This window comes from Balaenoptera musculus, chromosome 14, assembly GCF_009873245.2.
Source record: "Balaenoptera musculus isolate JJ_BM4_2016_0621 chromosome 14, mBalMus1.pri.v3, whole genome shotgun sequence".
Lineage (NCBI taxonomy): Eukaryota > Metazoa > Chordata > Mammalia > Artiodactyla > Balaenopteridae > Balaenoptera > Balaenoptera musculus.
The window spans coordinates 76,963,996-76,990,209 of NC_045798.1; the positions used below are offsets into that span (position 1 = coordinate 76,963,996).

General features: G+C 42.6%; 1 protein-coding gene across 7 annotated transcripts in view; it reads left to right on the forward strand.

Annotated features, from left to right (window-relative positions):
• TNFRSF11A (TNF receptor superfamily member 11a) overlaps positions 1-26,214 on the forward strand; it is a 79,429-nt gene that overhangs the window by 49,731 nt on the left and 3,484 nt on the right. For 5 of the 7 annotated variants that reach the window (XM_036823916.1, XM_036823917.1, XM_036823918.1 and 2 more), the window contains one exon: positions 4,472-7,090. In XM_036823916.1, the coding sequence (XP_036679811.1) occupies positions 4,472-4,812 (341 nt within the window). In that variant the 3' untranslated portion in view covers positions 4,813-7,090. Of the gene's footprint in view, positions 1-4,471; positions 7,091-10,298; positions 10,451-26,214 lie in introns of those variants that run through there. The other 2 variants (XR_005016251.1, XM_036823921.1) reach the window with 2 other exon arrangements.

Below are 26,214 nucleotides of genomic sequence, written 5' to 3' on the forward strand. Positions count from 1 at the left end.
GAGCCCAGTGAAAAGTGCATATATGAAGCCCCTTGTGCAAAAATTAGTAAGAATTTCAAGATGATAACAACAGAACATTAAACAAGCACGGGGCCCTTCTGAGCACAGGGCCCTGTGCGACTGCACAAGTCACATGCCCCTGAAGATGGCTCTGCTGTCACTTACTGTTACTGGCAAATAAGTAGAGCTTTTTAAAGTTTAGTCTGTACCAGTTTACTACTCTCATAGAAGTCAGTGTGAATGGAACAGACCTGGACTTGATCGAAGGTAGTTTTTGTCATTAATTGTACTTTCGATGAAGAAACACATAAAGAATAAAATTGAGAATCTCATACTCTTTCTAGGTAGCTTTTCTTTACATCCTAATCGTCAGGAATTTAAAGGCCTTTTTTTGGTCCTCCCCTCCGTACTGTGCCCCCTGCAAGAATAATATTCTTGATCCAGTCTATGGATCGAAGAATTACGAAATGTTTAAATATATTTCTTAGGAAAAAAGGTTTGAGTTCCATTTGGAAAAAAATATAGAAAATATATAGAAATAATATAGAAATATATAGAAAAATATAGAAAATATATAGAAAATAAGGAAAATATCGATCCTATAGCATATATCAAAAATATATTGTTGACCATGAGGCAAAGGCATGGAATGAAATTTTTTTTTTTTTTTTTTTGGTTTTTTGGCTGCACGGCATGTGGGATCTTAGTTCCCTGACCAGGGATCAAACCCGTACCCCTTATGTTGGAAGCGTGGAGTCTTAACCACTGGACCACCAGGGAAGTCCCCTGGAATGAAATTCTTAAGAAGAAAAGTTTAACACAAAATCTTGATGTGTAAGATAATGGTTAAAAAAAAAAAGGGTTTTTATCTGAGTTCAGACAAACTGAAGATTCTGATGAGGAAGGTAAACAACAATGGAGTCATGATGATGATTTGTTGGAAAATAAAATTTTAAATGATGGAGAAATTATATATACCATGACATAAACAGATAAATCCATATGAAGAGGACAAAAAAGATATTAAATTCAAGACCATAGATCAATCACGCAGTGGCTAGCATTGCCCTGTGTGTAGGTTTACATGATCTTGAAGAACAACAGAATCATGATGTTCTTCAATGTTGCAATAATAAAAAGCTAAAGGAATTATACCAAGAAAAAAATCATACTTCAAAGCAACTTAAATTTGCTGCTCTTATTAAATAATCATGGTATTTTATTTTTTATTTTTATTTTTTTATTTTTTATTTTTAAACAGTACATTTTAAATTGGAATATGGTCTATGGTATACACATATTATTTTTGATTTCTCACTTTGACTTTTTCTGTTAACTAGTGATCCCTCAACTAGGAAGACTTCTCCTGTGTTATTATGCTCATTCATGCTGCTGCTGCTACAGTAGAGACCTTATATCAGCTCTCAGTTAGTAGTTGTTGAGTTACTTGAAAAAGTCATCTACAACTTCACCTCTTCAACATCTTTTTAAACTTAAAACATATAACTTGCATTCACACATTGATTTTTTAGTATAGGGACATATGTGTTGGCTGAATATAGTTTCCTGAGCCTTTTTCACGTTAACCACACCATCTTAATTTCCAGGCATAACAAGTCTGAATGCAAACTCCTTCTGCATTTTTAAAGTCTCTTTTTCATTTTTTCTTTTAACAGCTGCCTTGTCCACGCCACCACACACCAGTTCAGCAGCTTGCTGATGCCTTTTGTTTTGCATTTAGTGGCTCACATTTATTTGGGTCCTTGCAAAGCATTCACTTTAGTTTTCTTAGAAACATTTGCCTTTTTTTTTCACACTTACTTACATTTCACAACTTTACATAAAGATACAGACAGACCTTGGAGATACTGCAGGTTCAGTTCCAGGCCACCGCAATAAAGCAAACACCACAATAAAGTGAGTCACACGAATTTTTTGGGTTTCCCAGTGCATATAAAGTTATGTTTACACTATACTGTAGTCTATTAAGTGTGCAATGGCATGTCTAAAAAAATAATGTATATACTCAGTTTAAAAATACTTACTGCCAAAAATGCTAACCATCATCTGACAATGCAGGGTTGCCACAGACCTTCAACTTGTAAAAAACGCAGTATTTTCAAAGCACAGTAAACCCAAGAGCAAGAAAACGAGGTACACTTGTATTTCATTAGATTTCCTAATAGGTTCAACTAGTTAAAAGCAGGCTTAAGGACTAACTTGGTAACTGGTGAGAGCAGAAAGACATAGGCATAATAGAGAGTAGACCTGTAGCGTAGAGTACGTGTGATGTTATGAGCACCTGTCTGTTTTTTTTTAATTTTTATTTTATATTGGAGGATAGTTGATTCACAGTGTTGTGTTAGTTTCAGGTGTACAGCAGAGTGATTCAGTTATGCATATACATATATCTATTCTTTTTCAAATTCTTTCCCAATCTAGGTTATTGCGAACATTGAGTAGAGTTACGTATGCTATACAGTAGGTCTCTGTTGGTTATCTATTTTAAATATAGTAGTGTGTATATGTCAATCCCAAACCCCCAATTTATCCTCCCCCTCCACCTTTCCCCTTTGGTAACCATAAGTTTGTTTTCTAAGTCTGTGTCTGTTTCTGTTTTGTAAACAAGTTCATTTGTATCATTTTTTTAGATTCCACATTTAAGTGATATCATATGATGTTTGTCTTTCTCTGTCTGACTTAACTTCACTTAGTATGATAATCTCTAGGTCCATCCATGTTGCTGCAAATGGCATTATTTCATTCTTTTTAATGGCTAATATTCCGTTGTATATACATACCACAATGGATTTTCTTTATCCATTCATCTGTTGATGGACATTTAGGTTGTTTCCATGTCTTGGCTCTTGTAAACAGCACTGCAATGAACACTCGGGTGCATGTATCCTTTCCAACCATAGTTTTCTCTGGATATATGCCCAGGAGTGGGATTGCTGGATCATGTCTGTGTATTTTAGAGGGAATGGAGAACATGGGTCAATCTGCCTAGTTGGTGAATGGAATACTAGCTGTACTTGCCCAAGTCACTTGGGGGAATTAATAGGCAAATAAATCCCTGCCACCACCCATCTAGGAACATCCCCAATACAACTGCCAACGGGAGAAAGAGCGTGAGTCACAAATCCTTCCTTGTGACTTTCAATTTGTTGCTCATATTTGAAATCTCTGTTTTCATTGAAATCCCTGTAATGGGCCACTGTGCCTGTCTCAGGATCTCTGAAGGTACCCTGTGGGTGGAGGGAAGGCTCCTGGTATTTCCTGAATGCTGTTGGTATTTCAGTCAGACCATCCAAAATATGCCTTCCACATTTGGGAGAAATCTCTTCATGGAGAGTAATGACAGAAACGATTTTATTTGTGTAAGTTATTATTAAGCTTTGTCACAACAGAGAAGAAAAGAAAAAAGATGAGGTTAATAGTGAGGCACTGTTTTTATGTTCACCTTCCCTGGTCAGACTGAAAGATTCTGCTTGTGATGCTGAGTGTTGGGGCATTTCTGCATCTGCTTGGTTTGTGGCATTTATTTTCACCTGGGTCATTTGTAGAGCATCAGTCTTTAACATAGGAGAATAAGAGGCAGTAGGTTTCCTAACATCTGTTGAACTTTCTATTTGTTTTTCAAAAGGCCCACTAATTAAAGACTGGCTAAATCCAGTCACCCACAAAAAGTGATGGTAGAACCCCCTGAGGACAAAACACCTCCCAGGGATCAGAAGGAAAGAGTGATTTTAAGATTGTTTTTGTTTGGTTGGTTGGCTTTTCTCCATTTTAGTCTTGTGAATCTCTTTTTTTTTTCTAGGAGTTAAAAAAAAATGTTAAGGAAATTAATTTCTGCTAAATCCTGAGCCCGGGGGGCCCCATGGCCCTCCAGGGCTGAGCTTAGGGACCTCCCCAGGGAGGGTGAAAAGATGCGAAAGAGTCTGGTCAGAGAGGAGGCTGGGCTGCGGTGGGCTCCAGGGTCCTAACGGGCAGCAACCTTCGCTGCAGCCTTTGCTTCCCTTCCTGATGCATTTGACCATTGCTGAGCCATTGGCTGTGTTTGCTGCGTATCCATCACGTGCGCACACCCTTTTGCAACATCTGAATCCCGTCTGTGATTCTGCGATGCGGGCGGGCTCTCCTGCCAGTGTCCCCCGAGGTCAATGTGGCCAACAACAAAACTTGAGGATGGCCCACTGTCGTGCTTCTCTTCCCTCGTCTTCTTTCTCGCTCCCTCCCTTTTTCCTTCCTCCACCTCAGTCAGGCCCGGTGAGACGGCAAAGGAAGGAACCACGGGGAGCGCCCCATGCATTTTAGGAGACGGGTGGGTGAGGAGGGGCCGCCCGTGAGAGGGCTGGGGCGCCAGCGCCCCTCCATTCACTGGGAAACTTTCCTCTCACAAGACCAAGTTCTCGCCCAGAACTGATGATGACTCACCCTCTGCGTGTTCTCTCTTCCTCTCCCCTTGTAGGAAATGTGACTGGAAACAGTAACTCCACGTTTATTTCCAGCGGGCAGGTGATGAATTTCAAGGGCGACATCATCGTGGTCTACGTCAGTCAGAACTCGCAGGAGGGGCCGGCGGGGCCGGGCGGCGGCGCGGGGGAGCCGGTGGGCCGCCCGGTGCAGGAGGAGAGCCCACCGTGCTGCGACTCGTTCGCCGGCCTCGGGCCGCGCTTCCCGGACACGTGCGCCGGCCTCGAGGTGGGCCCGGGGCTGCAGGAGCGAGGCGCCCCCGGGCCCGACAAGGCCTCGCGGCCGGTGCAGGAGCAGGGGGAGGCCGAGGCCGGCGCGCCCGAGACGCGGCGCTGAGCAGCCGAGAACCCGCTGCGATTCGCAGCGCCCCTCGGAGCCGCGATGCAGCCGGGCGGGCGCGGACCTGCGGGCCTTCCATCCCGCTCTCTGCGCCGCGCACGTCGGGAGCCGCGTCCCCACCTGACGACGCCGCCGCGCACCCGCGCCTGGGCGGGGCTGAGGGCGGGGCCTGGTATGGGGTGGGGCCGTGGCCCCAGAGGTGTACCTTGCCGCCCCTCCGTTCGGTACACCTGCGTCAAATGACTGGACGTTCTTTATCCATTTTGTTCTAACTAGAATCGGGGACTTTAAAAACAAACAAGCAAACAAAAGTACATTTGTTATTACTACTCACTTCCATCCACAGTCACGTGTCAACTAATTGCACAGGTACACGTTGCTCTCCTCGGTTACTCCACTTTTTATCTCCTATAGTTTTTCTTCTTCTACTTCCACCTCCCATTGTTAGTTCATCAGTAGTTTGTCTCTTTATGGCATCTTTTTATGGCTGTCCTGTTCTATTTGGGTCTGTATCCCTCCCCCCACCCCGTCCTCCATATTTGATATTTGTATTTCACTGTCTCTCATAACGTTTCTCTTGATACTATCCGCCCTTTTTTCTTTCTACTATTTAACGATTTTCTTGAAAAGTCTCCTAAGGGTGATGGTCTTCTTTATACGTTTTCTTTTGGTCCCTTCTCACGAGTAGATACCTGTGTTTGGGTGACGGCGAGGGTGGAGAGAGGTGAGGAATCTGCACTAAGCACTTTTGGAAGAAGGCTGGAAATGTGAAGCCTGGGGGAGGCTCAGAGAGCAAGAGGAGGGACTTTTAGCGTTCGAAAACTTTTCTGAGTTCTCAGTTTTCTAAACGAAGGAAAAGGGGAAACCCCATTTTCCCCCTGAATGTTTTTTAAGTTTGTGTCAATTTCTAGGCAGCACTAAGTTGCAATTCGTGTCTGCCTCCTTTACTCCATCTCAAAATGGTTCATTCCCCCCGGGTGAATGCAGTACCCTTCCCAGCAGAGGCAATCAGGGACTTGGGAAACTAAATCTCTAAAAATCCAAGTTGCTGCACTTGGCATTCTTATTCTTGATGTCTCCCTGGAAAAGATGTGGAAAATGAGTAGGACATGGGATGGCCTGCACACACGGTGAAAGGAAGGTGCCAGGAAAGTTCAAGAAAGGAAGAATAAAGTTGTGCATTTGTTTTCTTTCTAAACAAGAATAGCATAAATGTGTTTAGGCAGTAGGCACCATTTTCTTCCTAAAAACTCGTGTATCTGTAATTTAGCCTTGTAGAAGTGGAAAACATTATTTTCCATGCGTTTACATTAAAAACCAAATCCTTATATTGTGAATTTAAGAAAACTTATCATAGAGGTGCTTTTCTCTTAGCGTCAGTGCTCTTGTGAGGAAACATACAATGTGAGTCAGATTGAAAGGAATTACCTAGGATGTTTCATCTATTGTGGCCAGTGAGCATTTGTTCTCCTCAAATACTAAAGTTAAAATATCTAAACACATTAAATTAATTTGCAGATCTGGTTGGTTTTAAGAGTGCTGATAGTGGTCACTGCCCAGACTTTAATGGCCACAAATGCCCAGCTGAAGGGAATGATCGTTGATCACTGGTTTCTCCATGTTGGTTGCAGGTCTCTGGAAATGCTAGAATAGTAACCATCAATTATGACTTTTAATGGAGAAGCGGAGGTGGTTCTATAATTTATGGGGCTTCTTAGCGGACATGAAAAACTGCAGGAAATAACTGTGTTGCCAGGATGATCCACTGGTGGGAATTTACTGTCTGTGCTGCCCTTTTAGTTCACATCCATCCAAAGAGAGATGTTATAAAAATGGAAGAAACCATTAAACCTTTTGACATGTTAAACAAAGTATAGTTCACAAAGGAGAAGGCTGAGCTAAAGACCCAAGTTTCTGCTGTGACTGTCATCATCTCACTGATACTTTCCTTTTTTTTCCTATAAAAAGGCACTAATTTTTGACATTTTCCCAAACTAGAGATAACATAAGGATGCTACAGTGAATGTTAAAGTATCTTGAGCTCCTTAAATAAAAGGTGCTAAATAAATACATAAGAATCTACTTTCAGAAAAAGGTAGTATTCTTTCCCACGCTGATCCCTACTGATTCTATATTGATCCAAAGACAATTAAATGATAGGAGGTATATAGCAAATATAGGTCTGTGTCTGTGTATTATAGAGATGTATATGACAAATGTAAACAGAATGAAATGAAGACAATAATGAAAAACTGGGGAATGTGATAAAGAGATTATTAAACTTATATTTGATGATAAAAATTTTTTTTCATGGCTTGTTTAAACAAAGCTTTTTGTGAAATAATGATCTGACGTCTTTCTGATCTCTATGATGTGCTGTGGTATCAAATGTTAGTTATATGGTGTCATTGGTAGAAACCTCAACAAGAGTTGGGACAGAAAGTGCCTTGTTTTAATAATATATCTACCATTGATCTCATAAGTAAATTCTTTAAATGTAGGTTGGCTAGGCAGTGAAAGAGTTGAAACGGAAATGGAGTCTCGTGTTTTCTACCCACACCTAATTCAGCTATCAGAAGTAGGAAGAATTAATTTCTTCTCTCTACCTGCAAGCACAAGAGTAGTTTGAATGTGAGGTATGGAACCTTCCTATGGCAAGGGAAAAGAGGGCTCTTGCTGTGTAACAAGCTACCCCAAAACTTAGTGGTTTAAAACAACCACCATTGATCTAGCTCCCAGCCCTGTGGGTTGGCTCAGCTCGGTTGGTTCATTAGGCCTGGACGAGCCCAGCTGGGCTTGCTGACCTGCGTGCGGCCTGCAGGCTGACTGGCTGGGGGAAGGCTGGCCGGACTGAGCCCTGTCCACGCGGTCCCTCGTCCTCCCAGCAGGCTGCCCTGGCCTTCTTCTCATGGTGGTGCCTGGGTTCCGAGAGCAAACAAAACCATATCAGGCTTTTTGAGACCTAGGCTTGAACTGGTGTGCTGTCACTTCTGCCACATTCTGTTGGCCAAAGTAAGACACAGGGTCGCCAGATTGAAGGGGTGAGGACACAGAGTTGCAGGGTGACACTGAGAGAGTGGTAGATACAAGGAGGGGAGAATGGGGCCCTTTTGCCCTCTCTACCACGGGAACATTGTTCATAATCAAATGGTGCTGGGGAGAGTGCAGCTGGGAGCAGGAGAGGAACGTTTCCCAGCCCCCAATAAGTGCTTCCTTGTTTGGTGACCAGATTCCTTTGATGCAGAGTACAGTCAATTCCTACAAATGAGAGACTCCCACGTTCATATTTAAGTATTGAGATTCCTTCCAAAGCCAAATATCCATGATGAGGGAACTGGGTCTATGGTACTACTGCATTCCATTGGCACAGATCGTGGAAAAGTGACGATTTGTAAAGTCAAGAAAACTGGTGAGATCCTTTGGGTAGAAGAACCTGCTACATAAACAGATAAACGATGTCCTGTTCACCCTTTAGGCTGATTCAACAAACAAACTCTTTATGGTTAGGTACTCGGCAAAAGGGTGAGCTTGAGCAGAAGTACTGTCTTCGGTGGAAGAGGCATAATTTTGAAATGTTTGCTCTTTGACAGTCTCTGATGGCACATGACTCTCCTTGGCCATCTGCTTTGGGGAGCTCTGGGGTGCTCTGGGCATGAGTTGCATAACCTCTTTTTGCGAGAAAGGATAAATCATTCAAAGGCCTAAACATTCGGTTGGTGAGTCATCATTTTTATTTAATGTGCTTTTGATGCTTGGGCCCCGAGCATCCCTGAGAAAGGAGATGAAGATAGCTGCAGAGTTCCAAGGAGTCTGGGATGTCCTAGATTTCTGGGGAAGACTGTGGATATTGCTGTGCTCCAGGGCACAAGGAGGGGTTATCTGTGGAATTCCTGACTCCCCAGGGCTATGCTGGTGAACAGAATACTTTGCAACTACTAAAGCCTTTCCAAAAATAGGTGGGTAGGACTTCCCTGGTATCACAGTGGTTGAGAATCTGCCTGCCAATGCAGGGGACACGGGTTCAAGTCCTGGTCCGGGAAGATCCCACATGCCGCAGTGCAACTAAGCCCATGTGCCACAACTACTGAGCCTGCGCTCTACAGCTCGCAAGCCACAACTACTGAACCCACGTGCCACAACTACTGAGCCCGCATGCCAGAACTACTGAAACCTGTGCACCTAGAGCCCATGCTCCGCAACAAGAGAAGCCACTGCAACGAGAAGCCTGTGCACCGCAACGAAGAGTAGCCCCCACTCGCCACAACTAGACAAAGCCCACGTGCAGCAACAAAGACCCAATGCAGCCAAAAGTAAATAAATAAATAAATAAATTTATTTTAAAAAAATACGTGGGTACCTGAAATTGGGCAGGGGTGGGGTCAGCAGTGGGCACAAGCATGTAAGGTGGTATCACTGAAGCCAAGCTCAGAAGTGCAGGGGAGCCACAGATTCTGGAAACCCTGGACCAATGCTCCCATGGCAGCCCCTGCTAAGGAGCTGAATTAATATAATGAAATGGGTTATTCCTTCCTTCATAACTTTATTCTATTTAATTTAAAAGAATTCCTTAACCCTTTCAGTCTACATTATGGCTTGATATCACTGTTTATAGTGAAAATTTCTCTAAAAAACTTTTTGTATAGAAATAGTTATATTTATAATTTAGACTCTTCAAATATTATAGCATAATACCCTTGAGATCCATCCAAGTTATTGGGTACATCAGCAGTTAGTTCATTTTTATTGCTGAGTAGTATTCTGTTGTATGGATGCTTATTCACCCACACTTGGATTCTTTCCGGCTTAGGGCAATTACAAATAAAGCTGCTATAATAATTTGTGTGGACATGTGTTTTCATTTCTCTTGGGTAAATACCCAGGTGTGGAATTATGGGATCATATGGTAAATATATATTTAACTCTATAAGAAACTGTGAAATTGTTTTCCAAAGTGGCTTTACCATTTTACATTCCCTTCATTTCATCAGCAGTGAAGGAGAGTTCCAGTTGCTCCGTATCCTCACCAGCACTCGGTAGCATCAGTTGTTGGTTTATTTTAATTTTAGCCATTCTAATAGATGTCATTGTGACTTTAATTTAATTTACATTTTCAGCCCATGACTGAGCATCTTTTCATATGTTTATTTGGCCATCTTTATCTCTTATTTGGTGAAGTGTGTGTTTGAATCTTTTGCCTATTTTTTAATTGGGTTGTTTATTTTCTTATTGTGTTTTGAAAGTTCTTTATATATTCTGGATATGAGAATATATAGGTTTTTAGGACCTTTTATTTCAATGACAAAGAAACCATGGAAAAATACATATTTAAAGCTTTTAGAGCATTCTGAAAGTATTTAATACCGTTAGTAAAAAAGTAAAGACGTCGCAATTTTTCATTTTATTAAAAAATTAAGGTTCAGGATATGTATAGTAGTAACATTTTTTCAGAGTAAATGTTTCTACAATAAAACCTCTTTTCACAGTGGGACTCACAGTGTCAGGGCCCAGAGCCGTCGCTTGCTCTGTGGGCTGCTATGTCCTATAAGGCTTTATGGAATGCATCAGTCACGCTTCTAGGGAGCACATTCACCCATGGAAACTGTGAGTTTTGTGTTTTACATGCTGGTATAAATGTCTTTATTTGGTTGGAAACATGGAATGTTTTTCTGTTGATATTTTCTGATATTTTATATATTAATAATAATATTATAATAATGAGGTGCTGGGAGAGGGAAACCATGAAAACAAACTCCAAATGCCACCGTCACCTATGTCTGGAAATAGAGGGAGCTGGTAGCCATGGGATAGATTTTGTTATCATGGGAAAGGTGGTCTGGTCTTATGAAGTTAAGGCCAGTTGGTATCTGTTGGCTGGAGTGTAATGGGATCTGTTGTGCCCTGACAAAAATGCTCCACGGTTGCCCTTGGTCTGCAGAGCTAGTGGAGGGGAGGGCAGTAAGTCCGGGCTGCATGGAGGCCCAGCAGCCTCCTGAGACGTTCCACACTCAGGAGCTTCGTGAAGGATTAGCAGCATCCATGTGAGGTCCCCTGGGAGAAAGGACACCAAGGGTTCTGAAGAGCACTGGACTGGTGCTGAACAGTTGGGGCTGACAGGTGGACACTCCTGCAGGCCCAGCCACGTCCCACTCAGCTCTGGGGACAGTGGCTGAGCATGAGCGAGGTAAGTCCAACATTATCCCTGGAGGCTCTCCTCCCCTCAACAGCACACAAGTATCTATATGTGTGGGACAGTGCTCGACAGTGACCAGAGGCCGTGACAGACCACAGCTGAGCTTACTAGCTTTTCTCATCTTCTCTGGGGTATTTGGAAGGAGAACATTTCCCCTTGGGACCAAGTAAGACCTTGGGGTTCTTGGATGCCTGGAGGGGGAGGCTTTAGATGTGAGCTGTTTGACATATGGGGGCTCCAGCAATTAACAGGAAAAAGAAAAGAGGTGCAGCTGTATTTATACTTGCAGCTGGTGAAGCAGGCATGCCAGAGATGGACAGATAATGGAAAAGAGGAATCAGGACTTTATGAATTTGACCACAACTACCCCAAAGAGATCAAAACCTTTCACATGGACTCCACGGCCCCCAGCCCTCCAGGTTCATCCCACACCACCCTCCGCCATTCCAGCTGCACTGGTATCCCAGTGCACATGCTGCACAATGGTGCAGTCAGAGAAAAGAGCACGTGTGAAGGGGTAGGATGTGTGTTCCCCTGGTCCTGACTTCTTCCCTCTGAGATAGACTGGGATGGTATTAGTAGCTCTTTTTTTAACCAATCAGAAAACAAGGACAATCTAGATGGGGAGAGGCCATGCCATGGAGCAGGGGTCACCGATGAGAATGTGTCAGAACCAGGGAAGCTTGTCTCTCTGTGTGTCTGCCCCCCATCCTCCTGCACTCTTCCTTTCCAACTTCCCTGACCTCTTCTCTGTCCCCTAATTCTGTGTCGCTTTCTCCCTCTTTTCCTGTTGCTCAAGCCATTCTCTGTCTCTGTGACTCTTCTCCCAGGCACTTGGTCCACTTCCCCTTTTCCATCCTTCCATGTGGCTCCCACATTCCGTATTGTTCCCTCAACGCCTCTTCTGTTCCTCCCTGCCTCCTGGGCCCTCAGAGCCTCCCCTGCCCAGATTCCTCATGTCCTGTGTCCAATCCCCACTCTGGTCCCCTCTGCCAGGTCCTCCATTTCCCTCCTCCACCCCGGGACCTCGGGCTGCAGAGGGTGCTGTGCTGAGGTCTTCTTGCTGAAGCTAAACCTTCTACCCATCACTCTCTTAGAATGTGACTTTTTCTTGGAAATTACCCTGTTTATTCCTCTTGCACCAGTGAGCATATTGCTTTCATGTCAAGGCAAAGTCCAGATCCCATCTTCCTTAGGAAAGGACCCCTCAGACACAAAGGTGGGGATTGGACTCGAATCTCACCATTTCAACCTCTGGCTGCATGTATGGATCCATAGCATTGTGTTTTATTTATTTTTTTAATTAATTAGTTTATTTTTGGCTGCGTTGGGTCTTCGTTGCTGCGCGCGGGCTACTCTTCGTTGCGGTGCGCGGGCTTCTCATTGCGGTGGCTTCTCTTGTTGCGGAGCACGGGCTCTAGGCACGCAGGCTCAGTAGTTGTGGGTTGTGGGCTCTAGAGCGCAGGCTCAGTAGTTGTGGCGCACGGGCTTAGCTGCTCCGCGGCATGTGGAATGTGTCCGGACCAGGGCTTGAACCCGTGTCCCCTGCATTGGCAGGCGGATTCTTAACCACTGCCCCACCAGGGAAGCCCAGCATTGTGTTTTAAATGGTTGTTTAAACCCTTAAAGCCTGCTCAGTGGTAGTTGAAACCAACAACTATTTCTGACTGCCTCAAAGTCAAGCTTGCACAAAGGAACCCACTGTGGTGAAATCAGGTCAATTCAGGGAGGGATTTCAAAAACGAGCCTTAGATGTTGGAAGCGCAGGAAGGAGGCAGCTCCAGAGACAGCCCCTCTGTTCTTGCCCCTCACGTTCCCCCTCAGACTCAGTTTCTCTCTGTCTCCCTCGTAGCTTTGCTATGCGTGGTGCAGGTAGTAGCTGCTCTCTTCCCAAATCTTCAGCGCCCAAATCCTTTCATTTCCAGTGTCCACTACCCACTGGCCAGATGTATTTGTGTGTATGTGTGTATGTGTATAGATAAACCTTGTAGATATAAACTACACCCAGTTTATACATAAGACAGTTCCAAATTCCATGAGATACACTCTCGGTATCTCAACACAACTTTCCAACCAGGATACCATTCATAGATCACATGGATCAGTCCAATCAGTGGCCAAGGAGGGCCACTAACATAAAACAAGGCACTTGTTTTATGGGACAGTCAGGCCTGTGGGCAGAAATGTGTCCAGAGGAAGATGGAGAATGCTGGACCCCTAAGCCATGTGTAGCCCCGACTGCTGAGGTCTGATAACATGAGCAAACACAGTGAGGACAAGATCATTATAGGACTTCCATTCTCTTCCAATTTCTGTTCTATCACTAATGACTCAAGGAAAGATACATCTTTCTAGTTGGAAGACACAATTTAAGGTTCTGCTCTGAAGATGTTGGTGGGAAAGTGGGACTATTTAGAAAAGAGTTCTTTGTGTGCCTTCCTTTTTAAAATAAGCATTTTTATTAAGCCAGAGCTGGCTATGCTTCTGAAGGTAAAGTAAGGATAGAGCAGTAATTCCTGACAATATATTACTCAGCCATAAAAGAAGAAGGCAATTCTGCCATTTGCGACAACACGGATGGACCTCGAGGGCAGTATGCTAAGTGAAATAAGTCAGACAGAGAAAGACAGATACTGTGTGATGTCACTTGCATGTGAAATCTAAAAAAGCCAAACTCACAGATACAGAGACCAGAAGTAGTTGCCAGGGGGCTGGAGGTGGGGAAATGGGAGATGCTGGTCAAAGTTACAAAATCCCAGTTATAAGAGGAATAACTTCTGGAGATCTAATGTGCAGCATGGTGACTCTAGTTAGCAATAGTCTATTAAATACTTGAAAGTTGCTGGGAGAGTAGATCTTAAATGTTCTCATCCCAAAAAATTATGTGAGGTGATGGAGGTGTTAACTAAGTTTATTGTGGTAATCATTTCACAATATACGTGTGTATCAAATCATCACGTTGTATATGTTAAACTTAACGCAATGTTATATGTCAGTCAATAAATCCGGGGGAAAAGATATTTCCCAGTGATAAAAGAAACAAACCTTAGGTGCCATGAGAGTTCACATGTCAGGACTGAGGTGCAGTGTGACAGCAGAGCCAGGGGCCCTAAGCTCTGACCAGAATCCTTGCCCAATGCTGAGCTGTCATTCGTCACTAAGCCCCGGCCTCTCACACTGACAGTGGACTCTGCTCTTGACCTTCAATTCCTGCTGTAAGTAAATCCACTTGTGGCGGCCTCCGGGGGAGGAGCAGCAGTGATCACTGACAGTCCTCTTACAGGAAGACAAGAATGTGGGTTTGACTCAAGGTAAAGAGAGAGCCTCACCTCACGTGGGTTATAGGTAACGTCTGGGCAGATAACTACCATTTGTTGAAGCCACCTGCAAAGTTATATACATATATATATATAATCCCGTTTAATCATCACAGCAAATCCAAAGTGACGATTGTTATCTTTACAGTAGAGAGAATAGGGTCAGTGAAATTAATGAACTTCCACAAGCTCACAAAACTAGTGTGTGGGATTTGCACCCAAGCCCCAAGGTTTGCGTTCCTGCCCACTATTATAATGACTTTGTGGATTGTGGTCATGTTTATATCCACTCTGTTTTGCTTCCTCTGAAGTGTTCTGTTTTTGGCTATAGCAAAGTTATGTACACTAGAGTAGAACTGATGTAGGTGGAATAAATCAATGATGCGAATATTTTTTTAAAAACCCCAAACCCTCTTATTATAATCAGACTTAGTTTCCCAAATTCATTAGTGAGCCCTAAAACTTTGCATTAGACACTTTATATCCTAAGCATACAGTCTGTTGGCCCTATGTCCCCAAAGGGATTCCTTTCTGTGAATAGGATGATGTTGGTTTTCCTTTTTTCACACCTAGAGCAAGTGTAGACTCACAGGCAACGTCAGAAGGATGAGCAGCCCCACTGACGGCAGCTCGTGGGCACTTGTCTGTGATCGTATCCACTGGGTGAATGCTGCAAGGCCCTATACATCTGTGTCAATGACTGTATGTTCATTACAGCATTTATGATAAATAATGAAACAGCCCCCATGGCATGGTTGAGAGATCTTTAAAGTCGAGCAAATACAAACTCAGCAGTTATCTGACACTTCATATCTGAGCATCCATGGATGGTGTGGGTGGTGAGCAGATGTCCACGGGATCGAGGACCTCTTCCAGGAGGGGCAGATGGTGACCTCTGTTCTCCAAGAGCACTCCAGTCAGTCAGGGCCCTGTCAACCTGTGCACCTGTCTCCTGCTCAGACGGAACAAAGCAGCTATAGCAGAACATCTGGGCTAGTTATTTGAAGAACAAAGGACCTGCCCACCTTCCCCACACTTGTTTGCATCAAGAGTGTTAATGAAAGCTTATTCAACATCAGCATGATACTTAGGAAGTCACAAAATGACTGGTTTTAAAATCAGTTTTATTGAGTCAGTATAATTTAGTACCTGCAGTAAAATTCACCTTTTCTAGGACTGCCGTTCTATGAATTCTAACAAATGCATGTCGTCATGTAGCCACCACCATAATCAAGACAGCATTTCAACATCTTTGCAAAAGTCCCCCCTTGCTCCTTTGTAGAAAACTGCCCACCTCCCACCAGCCCCTGCCACCTGCAGATCCGTTCTGTGTCCCTAGAGCTTTGCCTTTTCCACCATGGATGGAACCATACAGTGTGCAGCTGTTTGAGTCTGGCCTCTTTCACTTAGCACAGTGTTCGTTTTTGCATGTATCAGTAGTTTGTTCCTTTTTATTGCTGAGTAGTATTCTTTTTGCCTGGATATAGTATGTTTATCCATTCACCAGTTGAGTGACATTTGGGTTATTTTCAGTTTGGGGTAATTGTGAATAAAGCTGCTATAAATCTTCACATCCAGGATTTTGTGTGGATATAGTTTTCATTTCTCTTGAGTAAATACCTAGGAGTGGGATTGTTGGGCTCTCTGGTAAGTGTGTGTTTGCAATATGGCAATGTGTGAGAGTCAGTTACCCACCCTCCCTCCTCACCAGCACTTGGTATTGTCCACAACCTGGCTCTAAACACAGTTTCAAATGTTTACTAATGACGAGCGGACTTTGTATTGTTTTGTTTCCTAAAAGCAAGGCTTCTGAGGGCTTTAGATCTATCCGAAGAAGTTAATAATGAGGTAAATTATTCTGGGTAATTGCCCTCTTAAATTATGGCTTTTTCCCTCTTATTATGTAATTAAAACTTTACAACCAACATCCTTGATACCCATGCAGTAAGTAGTCTAGCAGTTGATCCTGTGTTCAAGGGGTATTTTTAAACATTCAATGAGGTTATACTTTCATTAAAAGGAAGCTTTCAACTCCTTAATGCTGTTTTGAAAAGAATGTGAAGATTCCTGTGCTCTGGGGAAAACTGAAACCATAATAAGAACAATGGTAACCTTGGACTGTTCTCATTTGTCTTGTAGGATATGGGCTTTTTTTTTTTTAAAGCTAGCTGTCTATATGATACATGTGGATTATCTGCTTCCAGAATTCTGCACAACCAATTTAGAATACATACTGAGTTGTCCCCAATTTGCCTCTAATTCCCCTCATTGCCCAACTGATTTTTTCCTAGTCAATCCAGGCATGCTACAAAACAAATTTTAAATAATCAGCATTAGTGCAAAGGGAACATAATTAGAGAACCAACACTTTGTAATCAAATAATTATGTAAACCATTATCAAGACAGAGACCTCCAGCTTGAAGTAGTCACCATCTTTGGAGCATGGATTGGGCAGTTCTTGGTTACCCAGGGAAATTGAGAGTAATGTGACGTTGTGTCGCGGCCACAGGGTTGACAGGGAAGCACGTGGAGAGCCACCTGGCAGGGACTCTCCCTTCCCCCCTTGGCAGCAATTCACAAGCACAATCGAACATATTTGTAAAATCAGCACTTTACAAACAAACATGGAGGCTTCTGTGATGATTTTAACTGATTGGTCACTGGTAGAATTGTCGAATGTTGAATTACTACGGAAGGCAAGGGGCTCCTGGTTTAGTCTCGCTAGAACGGCTCCAGATGGGCCCGTTGTCTTCAGGGCCTGAAGGGCTGACCCGCGAATTGTCAGTCGGGTTTCTGACTCTGAACTACTGAAGCCCCACAGAAGCTGAAATGGAGAAGATGGAAGTTTCACAAGTGGCTAGAGTGCTTACCATATCCCTCAGAATTCCAGCAAAATTGTTTCCTCAGTGATTGATCCCAAATAAGAGAGGGAGATGTGAGGAGAGGTTGGAACTAACGTTGATTAGCAAACTACTATGTGCTACTTTGTGCTAGAGTCTGTTTCATGAATTTTCAAATTTAATTCTAATCAGCCACTCATGAGGAAGTGTTATCTCCCATAACTACGTAGAGCTGGAGAAATTGAGTCTCAGCGAAGTTAGTTAACTTACTCATGTTGCTAATTAAGTGACAAAACTCAGTCCCACCAAATCCGACTCTAGAACTTGTTTCCCACCACCCCACAACTGCCTCCCTGAAGACCTGACAGCATCCCTTCAAAAACCTGCCTTCACTTGGTGTCCCAGGAATACGCAGGCTACCCAGTTAACTTTTCAGATAAACGAGAAATACATTTTCAGTATTTGGATGGCCCAAATATTGCATGAAGCATGAAGATTCTAAAAATTATTCCTTGTTTATCCGAAATGCAAATGTAACTAGGCATCCTCCATTTCTATTTGCTAAATATAGCAACCCTGGCCCTCACTGATGCTTTCAGGCCATAATGGAGATGCCAGTAGTCTGCAGGTCACTCTTCACTGCAAAAACATTTTTTTTCCCGTTGTATATTTTGGGTGGTGGAGTGAGAAGGATGGGCTGTAAGGAGAGTTCCATGTGAGCACCATCACATGTGTGAAAGTAACAAGTGTTTCCCTCTTTAAGGATCATAGAACTATGATCGGGCTGGAAAACGCCGGGCTGGATTTCCATGATCCCCACGTGCCTGGTTTAGAGCTTTGCAAAGTTTGTTTCTGTGGAGTCCTAGCCCATGAGCGATTTTGTGGGAAAAAATAACTTTGGGAAATGCTGCATACGGGACCCCCTGGGAGAGTCCTGGGGCACATTAGATCATTGAAGGTCTGAGAAATCCTATAGGAAAGACTGCTGTTAACTTTCTGAAGCTGAGAGCTTCTCAGTCTCTCCGAAGACCACAGTTGGAGCCCCTGCCTGTGGGATGACTGGAAACCCAGTCCCTTCCTCAGGTTCCCCTCTGAGAGTGTTTCGAGAATCTGCAAGGAATATGTGTACGTATACCTTTTTATTTTGGGGGTCTCAGAATGGAGTTGAGCCACCAGTACTCAGTTGCTAACACCGAGCTTCCACAGTCTATAAACCCTTAGAGGTGTCGGCTCTCTGGGCCGGGCTGTCTCCACCTACACGTCACCTCTTTCCACCTTGTCACCTGCTTGCTCAGGCTGCTGGGCTCTGCCATATTGATTTGTCCTGTGTGTAGACACTAGCCTGCTCCTTTATTCCCCTTTTCCAGCACAGAAAAGACAGTCAGCCTGGGAAGCCAAACAACTCCCAGTAGTTCAAATCGCCTGCGCAGCGCTCCCCGTCAGTGGAGGGCTGGTAGATATTTAAACAGCTGGATGGAGGCAGCTTTCTCATCTTTGCAACTTCCCAGTGTGTACATCCCACCATGGCCAATTTCAAGCTGCCAACTGTGATGTCACTGAATGGAAGTTGGGAAGAGATGTATGGTAACACACCCTATGTAACCTGATACCGTATTTCCACCAACTGACACATTAGACTTCGAGAATATAGATAATAGAAAAAGTAGTAAAATCATTATGAAGTGATGAGCTCGAGTATTTATTAACTTTGTTTTTAATATAATTTATTTAGTTACACATTTACATAATTTAATTTTTAATGAAGGTCATGTTTATCAATTAGCTTGCAAAATTCCTGAGAAGCTTACAATCATCTACTGCAAGTCCACACAGCCGGCTCCGGTACACACACTACTGCCTCTTCAAGGTGACGTCCTCCTTAGGCTTCAGCCTGGCTGCATTTTGCATGACCTGTAATTCCCACCACCCACCCCTTCCACTTCTCCCACCTCCACCCCAAGCAAAGGAATGCGCTTGAAACCATCTTTGCCCTACCCAGAATCCAGGCTCAACTGCTTCCCCCAGAAACAATCTGCAGATTAGTGAGGACAGATTTTTATATTACCTAGAGGTCCTTTTATCTTGAGCTACCCTATTTCAGAACAGGATATTTGCTCTACTTTCCACAAACAATCAGCGTATTTTTCCCAAAGCAAAAGAATCATCTGCCTCCAAAGATGACTTCTAGCCTCTAGCAGGGAGTCAGCACAATGGAGAACCATTGAGGCTTTAGAGTTTGGGGGTCACTTTTCCCCCCAGGATATCAAGGACTTCAGGATCCAGTCTTAGATGGGGACCCAAGTCTCTCACTCAGGGATCCCTGTCCTCAGTAACTATGGAAGAAAGGCTTTTCCCATATAGGAGGCCCATGGGGGTGTTGTAAGTTGAATTGGGTTCCCCCCAAACATGTTGAAGTCCTAACACCTGGCACCTATAAATGTGACCTTATTTGAGGAGTGGGAGGTTCCTGCCTCCTGTCTTACCACTGTGGACTGCATTGCCCCAAAGAATGTAGAAGCCCACCCAGGACTAAACAGATCCCTCTAAATAATTAACCCCTGGGTGGTTCTGTCCTGATCTTAACTTTTCCTCAATTTGTAACCCATGCAAATGGGAATTCACCTCTACTCCAAAGGTTTGTCATTAGCCGTGGACAGCCCTCCTCCTCCCCGCCCCCCCCCATTGCCTCCCAAATAAATCACTTCCCAGAAGGGGCCTCAGAGTTCTGGAAGTCTCAGGATTTAAAATAGTTTACCTTGGAAATTCTTAATTCAGTTGACTTTTTTTTCATAGCAGATGTTATATAAATATTTGATTATTAAAGATATTCTCAATTTGCATAAATGTTTATACCATGTTAAAGGAGATGAGAAGAGAAATGATATAATTACTGCAAACTAATTTTACTAATTATTCAGAGTGTGACATAATCAGTGGTTTCAAAAGAGCAGAGAGAGGGAATTTCCTGGCAGTCCAGTGGTTAAGACTCCACGCTTTCCTTCGATGCCTGGTGGGGGAACTAAGATCCCACAGCAGTGTGGCCAAAAACACAAGAAGAGCGGAGAGAGGCCCAGAGTGCTGAGCGCTGAGGATTCGGGGTGCACGGGGGACCAAGCACTGGGTGTGTGAGGGGGGGCAGCAGCCAGGGTCCTTCACCAGCGAACTCAGGAGCCAGTGGTGTGGCTGAGCCTCTCCTGGTACCGGCTCCCAGGCCTGCAGTGGTCCCCTGTCCCCAGTCTGGGTGGCCAGGCCCACTACCCCTGGAGTTCTAGGAGAAGATGGAACTCCTGAGCTGACCTAATAAGCTCAGAGGAGGTTGTTGACCAGAAGCCATCACCTCTTTCCATATATTGCATTTGATTATTAGGTCTCAAGTCCTTTTTATTCTATTTATCCTCTTATAGACTTTTTTTTTAAATAATGCCATTGATTTGTTTGAAAATGAGTAGTTTAGCCTGTAGAATGTTGTACATCCGGGGCTTATCTGATTCCTTCCTCGGGCTGTCATTTAACTAGTTCCTCCTACTGTTTCTCCTGTAAAAATAATATTTACAACTAGCATCACGATTAGATTCAGGTTTAATTATTTTAGGCGATTCCTGGGTGGTGGCATGTCCTACTTACTGCATCTTGTCGTGAGATATGTTGTGTCTGACAGTCTCACGTTCTCCTGATGCCTGTGTTCTAGATGGAGCTGCAGATTCAGCTGGTCTGACGATCACTCCATTAGAAAGACTCTTATTTTTTTTTTATGGGAATGTTTTATTGTCTTTTCATTCTAGTCAGCAACAAATATTCTAAAGGAGGTCAATACCTCAGAGAAAGAGGAATCTGTATAAGGCAATTCTAAGTAGTCTGTGGTCATTTTTTTTTTGTATTTACTATTTTTTTATTGAAGTATATTTGATGTACAATATCATATAAGTTACAGGTGTACAATATAGTGATTCACAATTCTTAAAGGTTATGCTCCATTTATAGTTATTATAAAATATTGGCTATATTCCTCATGTTGTACAATATATCCTTGTAGCTTATTTTATACCTAATAGTTTGTACCTCTTACTTCCCCACCCATGTATTGCCTCTTCCCCCTTTCCTCTTCCTACTGGTAACCACTGGTTTGTTCTCTATATCTGTGAGTCTGCTTCCTTTTTGTTATATTTGTTGTATTTTTTAGATTCCACATATAAGTGATATCATACAGTATTTGTCTTTCTCTGACTCACTTCACTTAGCATAATGCCCTCCAAGTCCATCCATGTTGTTGCAAATGGCAAGATTTCATTCTTTTTTATGGCTGAGTAGTATTCCACTGTGTATATATATATATATATATATATATATATATATAATTAATATGTGTGTGTGTGTATATATATATATATATGCCACATCTTCTTTATCCATGTCTGTCCATGGACACTTAAGTTGCTTCCATATCTTGGCAATTGTAAATAATGCTACTATGAACATTGGGGTGCATGTATCTTTTCGAATTAGTGGTTTTGTTTTTTAGAAAGCCTTTATCTTTACGACGTTCTTTCCTAGAAGTGTCATCTCCTCCTGCCCTCAAAAGGCTCACCTGATGGTTGCAGCATCCACCAGTGAGTGCCGCTTAGTTCTATTATTTCAAAGTGGCAAAATGGCAATTATTAAATTCTATTATCCCGTCTAAAGTTATCGGCTAGAAGTCCTTTGTTAAAACAAAAAACGTCTCCTCATGAACTCTTGGGCAGGAATCCGTTTTAGTGCTATTCTTAGGTGTGTGATATTGCTTGATTAATGTTTACGAAGGTACCTCTAAAGAAAAGCATGATTTAAGCATCCACAGCAGCGGAGTTGGGGGAGAGCCTGGCCTCTGTGACTGTGTGCTTGATGCCTTTCTCTTCTTCCTTGGTCTCTCCAAGGTTAAGCCCTTGGCTAGTGCTTTAAATTGCATTTCCTGCTACATCACTTTGGACCTTCCTATAGCAGTTGTACTATTTGATCTTTGTCTTTAAACTCTATGTCTTGATAGTTTCTCTCCTCTGCCTAAAAATATATAGTCGTTTTCCCTATTCTGGAAAAAAATAAATCCTTCTCTTGTGCTCTAGTGCTGAATTCGTCAGCCTGGCATGAGGCTTCTTTCTGACCTAAGCCTCCCCGTCTCTCCAGCTTGGCTTCCCTTCGTCTCTTCTTACACCTCATGCCTTGGCCCAAACGAATCCTATTATCCCCCCAAAATGGCCTGTGCATTCTTTCCATCACTCTTTTATTCATACCTTCTTCTGCGAGTAACACTCTTCCCAATGTTTGTCAACCCTACCTGTGCTCAAAGACTTGGTTCAAATGCCATGTCTTCATGAAACCATTCCTGGTGATCCTGCCAGAAGAAAAAGATCCTGACCCTGATCGCCCCAGGAAGTGTGTACCTCTTCAGGATATAATCTACTAAACTTTTGAAGAGGATCAACTAAGTGAAAAACGGATTCAAAGAGACAATAACAGACATACACAAAATGTAATGAAATAGAAAATACAGATTAAGGAATAAAGAGGATGTAAGCATACTAGCTATTCTGGTGAACAGAGTTGCTGGGCTATGGATCCATTTCTCAGCTTCCCAATAGCTTGAGAAAATGCTTAAATTCTGTGATTTTCATTACTGAAAGAAATCCCTTCAGTTCTGTGGTGTTCTGGGAAATTTTTCTTGGCCCCAATTTCTGAAACAGACTTTCCAGTTGGCTTTATATAGGTGGTGTAGTGAAGAATATTTTATAGCAACTGCAGAAGCAAATTTCATATGATCATTTCCTATAGCAACATCAGATAAAAGCTAAGGCAATTAAAGATAATCTTCTAATGGGCTAATTTAATATACTTCAAATATGGAGGCTTCTGGTGTTCTAATCTGATCAAAGGATAAAACTCAGAATACTTAAAGGAACAAATGGAATGCACAAGCTATATAGACAATCAGCTCTGTTTATCACATTACCAATCCAGTGATAAGAGCTGAGTGAATGCTAGTTTAAACTGAACCTATTGGTGAGAATCTAGAGTGCTTGTCTCCTGTATTGCTGCATGAGGGTAGATGCATATAATTTGGAAACCAAGTAAGTAGATGGTAGGGTTGATTACCCTCTAAGGGAGTTGAGAAGTTAATCTCTCTTTTCACTCAGATGGAAGGTCATTCTGCCTGTAATTAGCTGTCCAGAAAGCCAGCAGTCCCCTAAAAAGGCAGTTTTTATTGGCTCCTAAAATTGAACACAAGGATCTCTAGAAAAAAAACATTTTAGGGCCTAGAAATTTTTCAGAATTAAAAAAAAATTCCTACAAAATATAAGACCTCGGTGGTGTTCTCCTAGAACAACTGGTTCTCTGCAGTTTGGCTCCTGTCTGCCTCCATGGGAATGGCCCCATGCAAGCTTTCTTTAAGGAATTATTTCGTACCATCCAATTATTCAACATTGGATTTTGGAGAATATCTGACAAAGATGATGATTTGCTTGCTTTAATTTATAAAAAAATTTTATTCTGAAAGATTTCAAAATACACAAAAGTAGAGATAATGTAACAAACCTCCAGCTTCAACAATTATATATATATATTTTTAAATTTGCTTGTTTTTAATTATAACAGTACTAAGCACACATAATAAAAAAAAATCAAAGAATGCCAAAGGACATTAAATTCAAAGTCCCTTCTACCTTCTACCCCAAGATAACCACTTTTACAGTTTCTTGAGTACCCTTTCAGAAATGTTCTGTGTATGTATGTGTGCACATTTGTCCTTTTAAAAGTTTGATCATAGTGGGGGTTTTTTTAGAGTTTTTATTTTTTCCTCTTTTTCGGCCATGCCCTCGAGGCTTGCGGGATCTTAGTTCCCGACCAAGGATTGAACCCTGGCCTTGGCTGGGAAAGCGCAGAGTCCTAATCACTGGACCACCAGGAAAATCCCATGATTATAGTGTTTTTTATGTTTTTTTTCTTCTGTGCATACTGTTTTTCACCTTTTTAAACTAATAATATACCTTGGAGAGAAAGCCATATCTTCGTGTATAAATGCACTTCATACTTTTATTAATAACACTCTTATGTACTCCTAACTGTGTACCTGCAATTGCTCATCTTTCTTTACATATTCTTTGCTCTTAATTCTCACAACAGCTCTACAGGGCAGGTACTATTATCCCATTTTATAGATGGGGAAACTGGGTGGGGAGGTAAAGTAACTCACCTGAAGTTACACAGCTGGTGAGTGTCAGAATCTGTGTCCTTAGCCACCACACTAGCCTGCCTCTGTGTAACACAATGTTGTACATCTGTGTGGTATTCCATTGTGTGGACCTACTATGCTTTATTCCTGTGGGTGGATGTTTAGGTTGTTTCCAATTTTTCTTGCTATCATAAGCAATACTGCTGTGACTTCCATTTAAACACAGATATTTGAACTTGTATTTATTGCCTCTCCCCACTGAAACCCACCAATGTGACAATAAAAGTGTACACACACATACACACACACACGGACAAAGATAACAGGGAAAACAGATGAAAGCTCTAACATTTGGAAGCTGAAAAGCATATGACTGGATGCAGATGGTAGTTGACTGAGAGCAGATCAGAAAAAGTTGAGACCTTCACTGGTAGCGGGTGAAACCAAGAAGCAGGTCTGTTGGTGTTTTAGAATCCCAGAAAAGCTCGGGCACCTGGAGCCTCTGAAAGAAAGGGTGCAGGTGGGGCTGGGTTTAAAATGTTTGAGATGATAACACTTTAAAATGTTAATAAAGCAGAATATAATCAGCCCTCCAAATCTATGGGTTCTGTATCCACGGAGTCAGTCAACCTCAGATGGAAACTATTCAGGGGAAAATATTCCAGAAAGTTCCCAAAAGCAAAACTTGAATTTGCTGGGAATTCCCTGGCAGTCCAGTGGTTAGGACTCCGTGCTCTCACTGCCGAGGGCCTGGATTCGATCCCTGGGTGGGGAACTAAGATCTCATAAGCTGCGTTGCGTGGCCAAAAAAAAAAGAAAAAAGTCACCACAGAATTTGCTATGCACCAGCAACTATTTACATAGCATTTCCATTGTATTAGGTGTCATAAGTAATCTAGAGATGATTTAAACTATACAGGAAAATATGCATTGGTTACATGCAAATACTATGCCATTTTATATAAAGGACTTGAGAATCTGAGGATTTTGGTATCTCTGGGGGTCCTGGAACCAATCCCGCAGGGATTCTGAGGGATGACTGTATTGTCATGTCTTTAAGGAAGGATTTCATAAAGAAGACACAAAAGGCACTAATCATAAAAAAAAAAAAAAAACTGGTAAATTCAACTACACTGAAAGAACTTCTCTTCATCAAAAGACATCATAGGGGCTTGCCTAGTGGTACAGTAGTTAAGGATCCGCCTGACAGTGCAGGGGACACGGGTTTGAGCCCTGGTCCAGGAAGATCCCACATGCCGCAGAGCAACTAGCCCGTGCACCACAACTACTGAGCCTGCGCTCTAGAGCCCGCAAGACCACAACTACCGAGCCCACATGCCACAACCTACTGAAGGCCCGCGTGCCTAGAACCTGTGCTCTGCAACAAGAGAAGCCACCGCAATGAGAAGCCTACGCACCACAACGAAGAGTAGCCCCCATTCGCCGCAACTAGAGAAAGCCCGTGCGCAGAAACAAGACCCAATGCAGCAAGAATAAATAAAATAAATAAATAGTTTTTAAAATAATTTTTTTAAAAGGCATCGTAAAGAACACAAATGAAAACCAGAATGGGAAAAAATATTTGAAATACATGTAACTTACACAGGACCTAGTATTCAAAATATGTAGAGGATTCCTGGTAATAAGAAAACAAACATTTAAAAAATAAACATAAGACTTAAACAGGTACTTCACAAAAGAGAAAATCCAAATAGTTGATAAACATGTGAAAAAACTACCCCAATGTCATTTGTTCATCAAGAAAATGCAGAGTAAAGCTACATGAGAGATCATTACATACACAACAGATTGGCAAATTTTGAACATTTCTAATAACAATGGTTGATGAG